Below are 14,482 nucleotides of genomic sequence, written 5' to 3'. Positions count from 1 at the left end.
GGAGGGAAAAATCAGGACAATCACAGAGAAACTGCCTAAATATTAGCCAAAGAACACCCTGGCTGCCTAGGGAATTCTAAAATATAAAAAACAACCTCTGTTATTCCAACAACTTTTAATTGGATGTTGATTCACAGCCCAAAACATCTGAAAAATGTTTGGCAAAAAATAAGCCTGAGAAGGTGAATCATTTCAAAATTATACAACTAAAAAAAGGGGGGAAATGTGAATTCTGAACATATGCCTAATGATTCTACATCCCATGCTCTTTTTCATTTGATCATATCCCTGAGACTTTGAATTGGGCAAACACTGTAAACCTTAAAGCTCCAAACAGAATTGAGAGAAGATGAAGAAAACCAATGCTAATGATAACCCTGAAAAAGAAGAAGAATGTCTGAGACTGTGGGGACTTGGCTTCAGCGAGGGGAAGAACCCACCATGGTGGGAGAAGGGGTGGTTACGGAGAAGCCAAGTGTGGCCCAACCACAGAGGGGTCCTAGGAGCCTGGTTTTCTAACATATCTAGCCTGGCAAGAACAAGGCAGCCAGAGAATTCAACCCTTACTCAGGAGTCTCACAATATTTAGATTAGTGAAGAAAATGCTGAAATTCCCACTTTGAAAACCAGGGTTCCTCCTCTCAGCACAAAAAGGCCCCTTGCTTTTCTACTCTAACACACCCGCAGAGATCAGACAGGGACTTTTGTCCTTGATCCGATCCAGAGCCTGGTCAACAAGAGGTATTTAAAGGGGAGGGGTGGGATTTTTCTAAAATACTAATTTAAAGAACAAATCAACATCTATTATCTCCTTCATTATGTTTTAAATTGTGCAACTATAAATCACCCTGCTGCGGGTTATTCAAGGGCAGAATTACCAGGCTTGGCTTTCCCGAAGGTTAGAAGAATGACACAGAGCGCTTTTCCCAGTTATAATTTATAACTCTGCAACAGGAACAGTGTCGCGAGCCCATCCATTAGCGGGGTGGCCGCACATCTGTTAAAACTCAGCACGATGACTGAGTGCGGCCCCAGGAAACGTAACCCAATCGTTTCAGAAGTTCCACAAACTCAAGTCGCTTTTTTTTTTTTTAATGTAAAACGATTTGAAAATGCGGTCCCCCTAAAACATCTGCTAAGCTCTTGCTACCCTAACACATGATACTCTTTCTACTATTACCTGCCAAGGCAAATATGTGGTTGCACAAAACACTCTGAGGGGCACGTGACGGGGGCTCAGCTTCAAACTTCCATACTGAGGGCAAAGGGCTGGCGTGGGCCTAGGAATCCGAGCTGAGAGGTGGTTTACCAGGACTGCAAGTTTCTGTGGGGGAGAGAAGGGGGAGAGGGTGCGCTTCATGATGGTGCTTTCAAATGTTTGAAAAAGGAAATAACCGCAGGGCTGGATCCATGTGGCAGGGCTGGCGGTACATTTGACAAAGAAAATGAACTCGGACAAGTAGCTGGCCAAGGGTCTGCCGGCTGATATTCCAACTTCTTGAACAAGCAGGGTAAGTTCCATGTGCTTTTTCAGTGTTTCTAACGTAAAAGTGCTGTAAGCAATGAGTGAAGGCGTACACGCTGATACATTTAGGCTTCACAGTGTCTGGCCTTACCGGTCAAGCTGCATCCTACTTGGGTATGTGGCAACAACTGAAAAATAGCCAAAACTACTTTTAAGAACTTCTTATATCACTAGATAAAACAACATGCTTGGTTTTGTGAATTAAGCCCCAGAAAGTAATATGTACGTATAAACACATTATACACACACACATACAATACATATAAATGCATTCATATGCAACATGCGATTTTAGAGTCCATATGAAAAATGTAATTTTAGAGGGATTTAAAAAGCAAGATGGGCAGGAAAATAAGCACATAACACAGATGGATGGATGTGACTTTGTAAACTAGAAAGCTTCTGTCAACTCTAGTTTCCTTCAAGATGTTGATCAAGCAGCTAAAGAGCCCTGTTATCTTTTTTAAAACAAGATTCTAGAAAATCCTTGTCTCATTTTTATCTATTATTTTAATTTTAACATAAGTTAGAGGGAGGAGAGAAAAATGCTTGTCTCCCCACAAACCCCCATATACCAGTCGTGACCACTGGACCTCCAGAGGAAGAAGTGTCAGAGACAGGCTCCACCAGTAGGGGTCGCTGTGTCAAGAATTAATCCCTAAGAGTTTCTCATTAGTGATTATTATACTGCAGGCAGCCAAAATGGAAATATTAATTAATTTCAAAGTGATAATGCATTTACAGCAACAATTAGAAATGTATAACTGTAAAAGGGCAACATTTAAAAGACAGATTACATTTAATAAAGTTGCACAAGAACATCCAATTGTAAAATTACTAATCTGCAACAATATTCCTTAAAGAGGCACTTAAAATAGCCTGACTCCATGAAGGGTGACCTAATTACTGTAACTAAAATCACTGTAGTCACAGCAAGTCACAGCAAATAAAGAAGGAACGTTGATGTTAGAATACTGCTGTTTAATACTAAGGGAGCCGGCGATGGTGGAAAAGAAAGGCAGGCCTTCCCAGCACAGAGCTGGGCTATGTCTGTGTCCTTGACCTTGTACAGTGGAACGCACACTCCAGCAACCCTCAGGTTCAAAGGAAAAGGGGCGAGGGCAGAGCACAAAGAGAACACCAGCCCCTGGGTGACTGGGACTCTGCATCTGTGCTCAGGCTCTCCACGAGCGTTTAGGATCCAACTTTTACACGGGGTGGGGATGTGGATGCAACGACATGGCTTAGGTCCAAAAGCAGGTCTGCATTAAAATGACAGAAGTGTGCCCTTCATCCACAAAGCAATGTCTTAGCGTGACAGAAGCAGTGATAAGCCCCGTACAGAAGGATAGGACCCCAGGCTGACTCTTCCAGTGAGTCCAGTCTGTCCTACCAGCGAAATAGTAGATCCCTGGTCTCCCTAGGGCAGAGCCCTCCCCCACATACAGAGTCCTACATGTTCATGAAAGAGAAGTGACTGGCTGTGAGCTTCACAAGTCCAGGGAGCCCATTCCACCTCTTTATGAATCTCAGTCATGTGGGACTCTGATGTCTAAGAAACACCACCAAATACCTAGATACAGAAAGATACGACAGGTGCTCTATCTATTACTGTCGATCCTCACACCAACCTGTGCTGCCATTATGGTTGAGAGGTAACAAGCTCAGGAAGGTCACACATCTGGCCCGAGTGCTCCCAACGCCAAGGGTGAGAGCTGGGCTTGACCATCAGGATCACAAGCAAGAGAGCTGCTTGCTCTACTGTAACAGGCAGCAGCCCTCTCACACTCACCACCACCAGGAAGCCCTGTCAAATCCTCTTCCTAACACCGGCTAAGGGTTTATCTTCCTTGCCTTTTCATGGAATAGTCCATCACTGCCAAAACAACTTAGATAAAATTCAATGGGTTTTTCTTGGTTATGTCACCAATTTTCTCCAAGCCTTCTCAAGGCTTATCTGCTCATTTTCCCAAATGCCCCTTTCACCCAGAGCCACAGACACCAGATCTTATTTTATTTGGTGTCCCAGGCTGCTCCTAGTGGGCATTTTCCTGACTGGAGGATCAGGGGCCAGGGTTGAGAGGAGGCCAAGGTCTCTGTACACTTGATGGGGAGGGGGAGGAAACAGCCACGTGTGCTGGGCATCAGGCATCACTGGACCAGCTCCCAGTATGGTGAGTGGGGACCTTCTCCTGTATGGTAACACTTCTGCCTAGGTTTCCAAATCCACACTCTGCTTTTCCACTGGTTTGTGTCCCAACCAGAGTTACCATCAAACAGTATTAGTTATTAATACCACCCAATACTCTGTGATCACAACATGGCTGCCTGCCTGATTTCATTTGCTGGCACTTTCAGAAACCCTCCTGATACATCCAAGAAGCTGACAATACAGCCCGACTCAGCTAAACACATGTTTACATATTGTGTTCAAGTCAAGTATCAGATCCCCTCCCCAAGAAACAGAAAACCATTCACCCCATCTTTTACTTTCCCAGAGCCAGTCTTCCTCTTCCTCCCACCTGCCCCATCCAGGGTTTTTAAGCCCTGGGATCTCATCACAGAATAAGAGTAGTTGTCATTGTCCATCAAGGCGCCCTCAGTGAGTGGAGTCCACATCCAACAGTGTAACACATGGTTACACCACCCTCCATGACAATCTGAGTCATCACAGACCCACAGCGAGCTCCTTACCATCACATTCCTCTGATTAAAGAAATCCCGGAATAAGAAAGAAACAAGACCTTGATGTCACAGAAAGGAGTTCCTTCGCTTCCACCAATGTTCAAATACAAGTGAGGAAATTCAAGACCCAGAGATTACAAATTATATTTGATGATTGGTCCACGTGTCATGAAAGTGCAGGGCCAGTGGAAAGTGAGAAAGGACGCTCCTCTTTCCTCTCCAACTTCCTAAACTTGAAAACTCATCCACAGGCCTGCCAGTGGCCCTGGCACCAGTCCAGACCAATATTCTTAAGACAATGAGCCAAAATCATGATCAAAGATGCCCTTGCAGAAAACCTACTCTCATGCAATCACAGAAAATCAGTCAATCAGGAACCAACAGAAGCCTGTGGCACACACTCCCCGTGAACTTGGAGAACTGCTCTCCAGAGGTCCTCTCACTTCTTTGGTTCTTTAAGTATTCAACTCTTGGATTATATCTATTTACTTTGCATAAGAAACACCTGTGTGATCAAAATTTTAAAAACACTTACTTTCTTCCTATGTACATCAAGAGATTTTCCTTGTTGTGTCTGTCATCCCCAAACATGAAGTTTAAGTAGGTGGGAAATTTTAGAGGCCTGTATTTTAGAAAAGTACCATACCAAAAATATTGTGTACAATACGCATTCTTCACTCAAATGACTTCCTACTCAATGCTTTCATGAAAGAAGTGTTCAGAGACAGTTGTGAGAGGGCCATCAAAAACAGGAAAACTTCACACTTACCTTTGTGAAGTCCAAGTTGAAACGTGGTAGTCTGAAGCATCCAAAAGGACTTACCTTTGGCAAAGCAAAGAATAAAATGTGCCTCCAGCTGACAAAGGATGCTCCAGCAGAGGTTTAAACCCATTGAAAGAAGAATTTAGAGCAAAAATATAGACTCTCAATGGAAACAAAGGAACCACATTTGCTGAGAATGCAAAAGTCACAAACCCACGCTATTTACCTACTAACACAAAACACAGTTGGGAAGGACTGCGCTTACTGAAGAAGAAAAAAAAGATCCCATCAAATGTAAACAAACCACCTTCATCAGCCGTGTGAGCACAACAGCGAAAACGCACAGCTCTCTGGGCCTTTGAGACATCTCTAGAGAAACAGATGCGAACTCAAGTCAACTGAAGTGTGCTCAAGCACCCCTTCTCACCCCTCTGAAAGGTCTGATGACATGATGCTCAAGACCAGACTCGTTCTCATGAGAGGTGAGAGGCCAAGGAAGCGAGTGTGCCTGGGTTTTTCTAGTGCCCTTTCCGGAAAAGCACACGGGAGGAGTGTGTGACAACTGCGGCTGTTGACTCACCATGGACTTGGTGAAGGGTCTCGCCAAGGTGAAGAGCAGCGTGTACACCCACCAGCCACGGTGGAGGGCGGAGTACATCATGTTCCCGGGGTGCACTGCATTCGATGTGACCCCACGGGGGGACAGGCGGCGGTGGAGCTCGTTGGAGAACAGGATGTTGCACAGTTTGGACCGGTTGTAGGCCAGCATGGCCCAGTACTCGTTTTTCGATGGAGAAAGGCGACTAAAGTCTAGTTTTCCCGAGGAATCGTTAATATCTGTAAATCTAAAAACAAAACAAAACAGAAAATGTGATATGAATCGGTCAGTCCCTGACTTCTTATACAGCTTTGTGTTTTTATTAGAAATCTGAGAAAACCATGCAGAGATGACTGAAATCTCAATTGGGTGACCATCGAAACAAAGTCTCCTTAAAAAGAAACAATGGTGATTTCACAATATAAACCAACCAGGTCCAAAGACACACTTAATAAGGGGCCAGACTCATAAATGGAGTCGTCTTCACTGAACTCCCATCCACTATCCCTGCCTCTAACATCTATTTTTTCAAGACCTTCAACAGGAAGTTCAAGGATAATTAAATTAAATGGGAAAACATTTTAAATGAAGGGCTGCTGCTTTTGGAAGCAGAAAGATATTGCATTCCTAACCCTTGACAGGGTTTTCCTGGGTTATTTTACCCAGTGTTTGTGTCCTGTATGTTTTCATTGGAGCATCCAAGTAAATATAGATGAGCCTTGCTGCCTCCAAGACTCTCATCCAGATTAAAAATTAATGATTATAAAGGGGTTATAACCTTGGTGAGGTGCCATCAATAGTCTCATACGTTTAAAAGATAAATGTAAACAAAGCCAAAATGAGTGCTGGCAGAGTCTAATGTTTTTAAGTATACCCATGGCATGGATACACACAAATCAAAGTAAGTAGTTGATGTTTTATAATTGGGTCTGACGGAGTCGTTAAACACCAGCTGTTTGTTTCTTTCCTTCCTTTCTTCTTTTTATAATGACAACAAAGTAATGACTTCCCTAACAACCAAAAGAAAGAAGAAGAAGAAAAAAAAAGATCATAACAGAAGGAATTCGGTCCCTTATTCTTTAAGGAACCCTCAGAGTTTGCTAAATTAACTCCGGGCATTTTCCCCACATAATAAGGGAGTATATGAGGGCACTGGGAACAAATGCTGAGGAAAAGGAAAGCAAAAGGTGAGGCGGAAACGATAGAACCATCTGGTAGTTCCTTAATATGAGTGAGCAGTTCATGTGGGGCTAGGACCAAGAAATTCATGTGTTAATGGAAATTAAGTACCCCTTCTCCAGGACTCAGTCAGTGACATCCCGTTTCTCGTATTAAATGACTTCACCAAGACGAAGTCATCAATAAAGCTGATGGCTGGAGACGTCAGTGTGGACACGGCAGTGAGACCCTGGCTGTTTCCAGGTCCCCAGACCACAGGAAGAGCCCAGATTTCTGAGCTTAATCATCTGGAGCAGTGGGACTTGGCGGGAAATTTGGAAATTTATGGGGGCCTTTTTCTGGTTGTCAAAACGATTGCTGGTGGGGCGCCAGGGACAGTGGATGTCCCGCCAGGCAAGGGGAGTCTTGCTCAAGGAAGACAGGCCCACTGGACATGCATGCAGATGAAAGCCTGTGCGTAATTATCTGAGACTAGAATCGAGCTGTGTTCTGCACAGATGCACCGTCCTAACAGCTACTGAACTTCTAAGAGTGGAGTGCCACAGCTTTGCGAGTGAGGAAGGAGTGTGCTTTGGGATTCTGGGGGTGAGGCTTGACCTGAGGCTGGTGGCACTGGAAGCCGTAAGGCCGCACACCTGCCAAGAGTCAGCGGGTGTGAAGATCCTGATGGAGGATCATGCACTCCAATTTCCATCCCTGGAGTCCTGCCTACACGCTGACATGCTGGAACACATGTTATTTTAGCTTCACAGTCATTTTGCCCCAACATTGCAGGTAGGTAAGTCCACTGAGTTACAACATACGTATGCAGGGAAGTTATATTATTTCTGAATTTTATTTCAACACAGTGATAAGGTGTTACAGAAGAGCTGTCTCTCTCTCTCTCTCTCTCTCTCTCTCTCTCTCTCTCTCACACACACACACACATAGACACACACACACACAGAGGATTGCTGAGTTGAGGATACAATGATCAAAGGTAAAGGCCACATCCCAGAAGTTCTACACGCTCTGGGAAGAGAAGAATGTCAAGGATTTCAACAATGTCTAACAGGTACAGGGTGAATACAGCAAGCTTTGCTCACTCTGCTGTGCCCTCATCGCCCTTCTTGGGGTCTCTGTTTAGCCCAATCCAGCTCAGGTATCACTTCTTCCAGGAAGCTCTCCCTGACTAACTCTTCCATTGCTTTATACCACAGTGATTTCTTGGGTGGCAGCGAGGGACAGACTGAAAGATGGCATGCAGAGCAGATGGAGAGGAAGTGTCCATTTTCCAGGACCTGGTCTATCGTATTCCTACTGTTCAAGCACCTGCCACCCCTGCAATGTGACCAACAACCCAAGTCAAGACCCCTGGCACTTTGTGCCTCTGTTCTGACCACACAGACCACTCTCCACCTGCTTCCAGGCCTAGACTGTGAGCTCCCAAGAGGCGGACAGTGAGCTCCTTGACTGTTGCCTATGACATATAGTGGGGATTAAATACAGTATTAAAAAACTGAAGCCTCATCATGGGTTCATAATTCTAAATTAAGAGCCAAGTTTTCCTTATCACGAAAAGCTTTGTTCGAGCTTTGTGCAGAAGGCAAGTTTCACCACTGGGTTCAGATGCTTTATGTTTTCCATGAATATTTGCAGGTAGCACTTTCTCATGTTGAGAGTGACTTCATGCTTCGGCTTTTTAAGGCTTACGCAGACTTGGGAACACTGGGTTAGATTCAACCCCTACTAGGAGGAAGGTGTGCCTTCCTAATCCCCAACCTAGAAATGAGGCCAAGACAAAACAAAATCCACCATGATGAGGAGTTAGATGGAACCAGGTTGAAGGAAGGTTTCGAGATGAAGAGGCACAGCTATTAACGCTAGGCCCTCCGTCTGCTCGCCATCAGCAGAGCCCAAGTTCCTGCCCTGCTGATCCCCTGGGCAGTGCACTCATTTCCAAGGCCTGATTAGCTTGTTTGACAGTCCTCCAGGGAGCGGGGAGGGTGGGCAAGCTCTCTGATTCCTCTGAGCTGAGCCCGGCTTCCTGAAAAATGACCACGTTCACCTCTCAGCTCAAGAGGCAGCAAAACAAGTCTTCAAAGGCTGCCCACCCTGTTTTCAAGCTGAAAAATTGACAAAGCCAAACAATAAAGTCTTAATAGATTTCTCCTCCTACCGGGGCACTAACATGTTAACACTTGCTCTCTGGACATTAACATCTGCTGTTGGAGAAGACCTTTATCTTGTATTTCTCTAAATACTTCTCCTTTATTTTTATTTTTTTTTAAACTGAGGATTTTTAAATAACCCAAGTAACATAATTAGGCTGGATTCTATGGAGACAAAAGCTAGTATGTTCAAAGAATAGGACTGAATTTGCATCCGAGGCTGTGTGTGTGTGTGCGTATGTGTGTTGTGTGTGTGGCAACTTGGCACTCCACACAGCTGCAGCCGTCTACCGCCCTTCAGCCAGCACTCCACTCTTTTCATTCTATTTTAATTGGTATCTGGAAAATTTTTCATGGCAAGGAAGTTCTCATTTTCATAGGGTGGATTTGAGGTATGCAGAAACTCAACTCACTTGTTCCGATTCCAGATAAGTAACCAAAATACAGGGACAACTCAGGGAGGCTAATAAATATTTTGCCTTGGGGCAGTCTGGTATAACATTTTCTGCAAACATCGAACTTTATTTTTCCCCTAACAGGGGGTCTTGACCCCAACGAAGAGATTCCACCAAGGTTTATGGAGGTAATTAGATACCAACCCTTCCGTTTTATGACATGGTTTTAGGGCTCTGGGTCCTTGAGCGGTGAGTGGGTGCTCTCCCAGGTCTGTGCGCCCAGTGTTCGCACTGGCTCTGGGGTGTGGCACATGGGTAATAAACAGACAAGCTTGGGGGGATTAACATTTTGCATAAACGCCCTTTAATATGGGCACGAGGTCATCGGAAAACCAGCGCCCAGCACCAGACAGGGGCGGGCCTGATAATACGCACTTTAGGAAGACCTGGTCTAGAAACTAAAATTGATTGAATTCAAGAGGCCAAAGCCCTGCCTCCCGATCCATCTATTAAATGAAATTAAGATTTGGATCTCTAAGGTAAGCATGAATTACACTGCAGTTAAGGGGAGAACAAAGACACCACATGAAATAACCATGTCAGATCCAGATTTAGAAGGGAAGCAGGCAGCTGACAACTCCACAGACTCGCCCATTAAATACCAGCTCATTTAAACCAATTCCGGGGTGCCCTCTACATCTGGCGAAAGACGGCGACTAGCAGGTTTATCCCCGTGCTCTCACCCCATCGCCCGCCCCCGCAGGGGGCTCCCCCTCACGCCTGAGCAGGACCATTCCACTTCCAGGAACCTGGTCTGATTTGCAAAGATATGGATGTCCAGATTTTGTTACCACCTCATTATGAGACGTCCCGTGTCTTTTAACACGGGGGAGGATTATTACCGGCATTTTCCTTTCATTTCGGCCGTCATAAATTTCAAACGGTAAAAGTAAATCTATCTGCAGTGTGTCACTTCGACCATAAGCCCCTGTGTTTGGGAGTGATAAACGGTTCAGGCTAACCCTTGGCTGGTCTCTCTCTTCCAAGTCCCAGGGGTTACATTTTATGGAAGTGTGATTAAAAAAAATAAGCTTCATTCTGGGTCACTAAAACATCTCAGGACTTAAGTCGGAGAAGAGGAAGGGGGAAAAAACAGGCCCTGGCACGTTCTTTTTCTCCAGCTACTTTGCTAGGAGTGAAAGCCCCCATCCACACCGGGAAAATCTCCATAATGTGTATTAAACTCTAGCTTCACCCGGCAGTTCCCTCATCCTCTCCCGGTACTTCTCTCAGTTGTTTATCCACCTCTAGAAACAAATATGCTGAAAATACGAGGAAATTTTCAAATGTCTTCCTAGTCGACTGAATATTCTCCTAATGGTAATAGAAAAGAATTGCCATCTGATGTTTTAATTGAAATTTTAACCAAAAGAGGCATGGCCAGATTTCTAATATGTTCTAACTACAGTACTTTCCTTTCTACAATTACACAGCTAATGTCTGCATTGAATTCCCTAATTTCTCATTATAAAACAATTGGATTTCATCTCGCGGTCTTTAATTGCATTGTTTCTACTGCTAGAATAACTGCACATTCTTCTTGGTGAGGTGGTGAGGCTGGTGAATGACAAATCAATAAAGGTCAGGCATTCAGATTTAATCAATTATTATTCCAGCTCGAAGCAAAATCAATGAGGGGCTTAAAGTATAGTTATAAAAACCATCTACCGTGCTGTCTACACTACCCCTAAACAATCGCCCACCATCACAAAAAATAAATAAAACCTTGATAAGTTCAGGAGCCAAGCTGAGTACACACTCTTTGGAGAAGCACTAATGAAAATTATTTTCAAAAACAGAGGGCTGCTCTGGTGGCTTAGTGGTACAGAATCTGCCTGCCAATGCAGGAGACAGTGGTTCGATCCCTGATCCGGGAAGATCCCACGTGCCTTGGGGCAACTAAGCCCGTGCATCGCAACTCGTGAGTATGTGCTCTAGAGCCTGTGAGTCCCAAGGACCGAAGCCCACGAGGCACCTACAGAAGCCGGCATGCTGTGGAGTCTGTGAGCAAGAGAAGCCACCTCAGCAAGCAGCCTGAGCACCGCAACTAAAAAGGAGCTCCCCACTCGCCACAACCGGAGAAAATCCCGCGCAGCAGCAAACACCCAGCACAGCCAACAATAAACAAAATCATATATTTCAAAAAAACTTAAAAAAAAAAAAAAAAAAAAACAGAAAGTGAACCTGGGGGTGGGGACCATCAGCTGGTGAAAGGAAGGGTGCCTGTGAAAAGAACGTCCAATTCTAACCCACCTATGGGACTCCGAGGAGACCACAACGACCCGGGCAGGGGCTGAGCGGCACAGGACGTCCTGCAGGAGCTGGACAAGGTAGAAGTGGCCCAGGTGGTTCACCTGGAAGGTGGTCTCCAGGCCGTCCTTTGTGAGGGTCCAGGGGAGCCCAAACACAGCTGCGTTGCACACGAGCACGTGAAGTGACCTGAAAAATAAAACATCCCAGTGCTATGCAGAAATAAACACTCGGAAACCAAGGAGATCCATGCTCCCCGCCTCCTGGGAATAGCCATTCTTCACTATCTTGCAGATTACAGGCAGCTGGAAATGGGACAGCTGGGAATGTCACACCTGAGACAGTTCTGCTGGGGAAGGGCTTGAACTCTCAGCGGGCGATTGTGCTGAGCGGCTGCGGACCACGGGGTTCCTAGCCCGCGAGACTCTGACTGCCAGAACTAGACCGTGCTGGGCAAACCGGGGTGAGCTGGTCGCCCTGCGTGGAGTACAGGTTCTACCATCTATTTCAATCTGTGCTTCCTCTACCTACTAAATGAGCAGACTTATTTATATTTACATTATCTTGTACAAAGCTGGTAAGACTATATACTCCCATGCCATGGATATTAAGTTGAGAATACTTAAATCATGCGTTAATATTTTCATTATCTCATGAGAACTAGAAGTATCTACATTATTTCACCCAGTAATCCTGTTTCCAAGCAATGGGGTACACTGGAAGTGGCGGGGGTGGGGGGTGTTCAAAGGATAGCAACTCGTACCTCTAAAGGAAAATACTTCATCATTGATAATGTTCAGAATTTCTATTGAATGATGACAATATAAAGCAAAGTAACATTTGGTAATTTTATTACTGTTTTCTTTCTTAATGTATTTATTTTTAATTGGAGGATAACGACAAAATCGTATTGGTTCCTGCCACACATCAACGTGAACCAGCCACAGGTATACGCATGTCCCCGCCCTCCCCCTCATCCCGCAGAGCACTCGGCTGTGCTCCGGGCGTTCCAGGGCAGCTTCCCATTAACTCCCTGCTTTACACACGGGAATGCACGGGTTTCAGTGCTACTTCTCAGTTTGTTCCACCTTCTCCTTCCCTGCTGTGTCCACAGTCTGCTCTCCATGTCTGAGTTTCTATCCCTGCCCTGCAGATAGATTCATCAGTACCATCTTTCTAGACTGCATATAGATGTGCTAATAAACAATATTTGCTTTGCTGTTTCTGACCTACTTCACTCTGTCCCCCATTCTGCCTACACATGGGCAGAGGGTTCCTACAGCCACCTCCTACCCACTCCAAATGCCACTGCCTCTGTAATGGATTAAATGGTGGACCCAAAAGATAGGTTCACTAGGAACCTGTGAATGGGACCTTATTGGAGAAAAGGGTCTTTACAGATGTTAATTAAGTTCAGGATTTTGAGATGAGATCACTCAGGAATAAGGGAAAACTCAATGTTAATGACAAGTGTTCTTACAAAAGAAGAGAAGGACAGAAGGCACGCAGAGAAGACTCTGTGAAGACAGGCAGAGACTGGAGAGATGCATCTACAGAGAAACGGGGGTGAACAAGTGCCCACGGCACCAGAAGCTCGTGAGGGGCGTGGACTGGACCCGCCCTCAGAGCATCCAGGAGGGACCACCTGCAGACGTCTTGCTTTCAGACTTTAGGCCTCCAGAACTGGGATAAATTAAATTCCTGCTTTTCCGTAAGCCACCAAGTGTGCAGTAATTTGTTACAGCAGCCCTAGCAAACTAGTACAATTTCCAAGATTCATCCTCAAAGGTGAGTAATAATTATATATATATATATATATGAGGTAGAATTATTAAATTGCATATGAACTAGAAACAACTTAAAATTCAACAGCAGAGATTAGATAATCAGCAATGATTAAGTCAGAGATTCCCAAACTTCTCAAGTCAACTGAAAAAGCAGGAAATTAAATGTTATATGTCTGATGCATATCCCTCCCTCCCCCACCAAAAAAAAAAAAAACAAGATTTTTATACATTCAGGCAGCAAAACAGGAAGTACAGAAAAATGTTAGCTCTGCATGTGTAGGATATTGTTAGATTGCTTACCTCTTTTTTTATGGTTTTTGTTATTGTCCAAATTTTCTTTATATGCATGGATTTCTTTAGAAAATTCCTGAGACGCAATTCACAAGGCATACAATTTACCCTTTTGAAAGTGTGCAATTCAATGGTTTTTAATATATTCCTAATTTGTGCAAATATCATCAAATGTTAATTTTACAATGTTTTCACATCCCCAAAGAGCAACCCCATATCCATTAACAGTCACTAACCACTCCCATCCCCAAGACACCATTAATCTGCTTGCTATCTGATGGATCTGCCTATCCTGGGTGTTTCATATAAATGGAATCATGCAGCATGTGGTCTTCTGTGGCTAACTTTTTTTCACTACACGTAACATTTCCAAGGTTTATCCATGTTGTCCCAGGTTATCAGTTCTTCATTGCTTTCTGTGGCCAAAACCCACACTGTATGGACATATCATGTTTTCACTGAACTATCTGCCAGTTGATGGACATTCCAGCTTTTTCCATTTTTTTTTTTTTTTTTTTGCTACTGTGAATATTACTGCTATGAACAGTCATTTACAAGTTATTGTGGAAATATATGTTTTTTATTTCTCTTGAGTATATATGTAGACATGGGACTGCTGGGTCATATAGTTAATTCTATGCTTAACTTCTTGAGGGGTTGTGGGGCTGTTTCCCAAAGAGTGGCTGCACCGTTTTACATTTCTAACTGCAACACATTACGATTCCAATTTCTCCACATTCTTGCCAATATTTGTCATTATCTTTTTTTTTTTTAAGCCATCTTAGTGAGTATAAAGTGG

General features: G+C 44.3%; 1 protein-coding gene across 6 annotated transcripts in view; it reads right to left on the bottom strand.

Moving 5' to 3' along the window:
- The window catches only part of WWOX (WW domain containing oxidoreductase), an 883,821-nt gene that overhangs the window by 620,414 nt on the left and 248,925 nt on the right, over nucleotides 1-14,482 (bottom strand). For 5 of the 6 annotated variants that reach the window (XM_065925068.1, XM_065925069.1, XM_065925070.1 and 2 more), the window contains exons 7-8: nucleotides 11,609-11,794; nucleotides 5,554-5,818 (exon numbers count right to left, since the gene is read on the bottom strand). In XM_065925068.1, the coding sequence (XP_065781140.1) occupies nucleotides 5,554-5,818; nucleotides 11,609-11,794 (451 nt within the window). The remainder of the gene's footprint in view (nucleotides 1-5,553; nucleotides 5,819-11,608; nucleotides 11,795-14,482) is intronic. The other variant, XM_065925072.1, reaches the window with a different exon arrangement.

The sequence above is a fragment of the Muntiacus reevesi genome, chromosome 2, assembly GCF_963930625.1.
Source record: "Muntiacus reevesi chromosome 2, mMunRee1.1, whole genome shotgun sequence".
Classification (NCBI taxonomy): domain Eukaryota; kingdom Metazoa; phylum Chordata; class Mammalia; order Artiodactyla; family Cervidae; genus Muntiacus; species Muntiacus reevesi.
The sequence above is the reverse complement of the archived record's forward strand: the minus strand, read 5'-3'. Positions and strand labels throughout refer to the sequence as shown.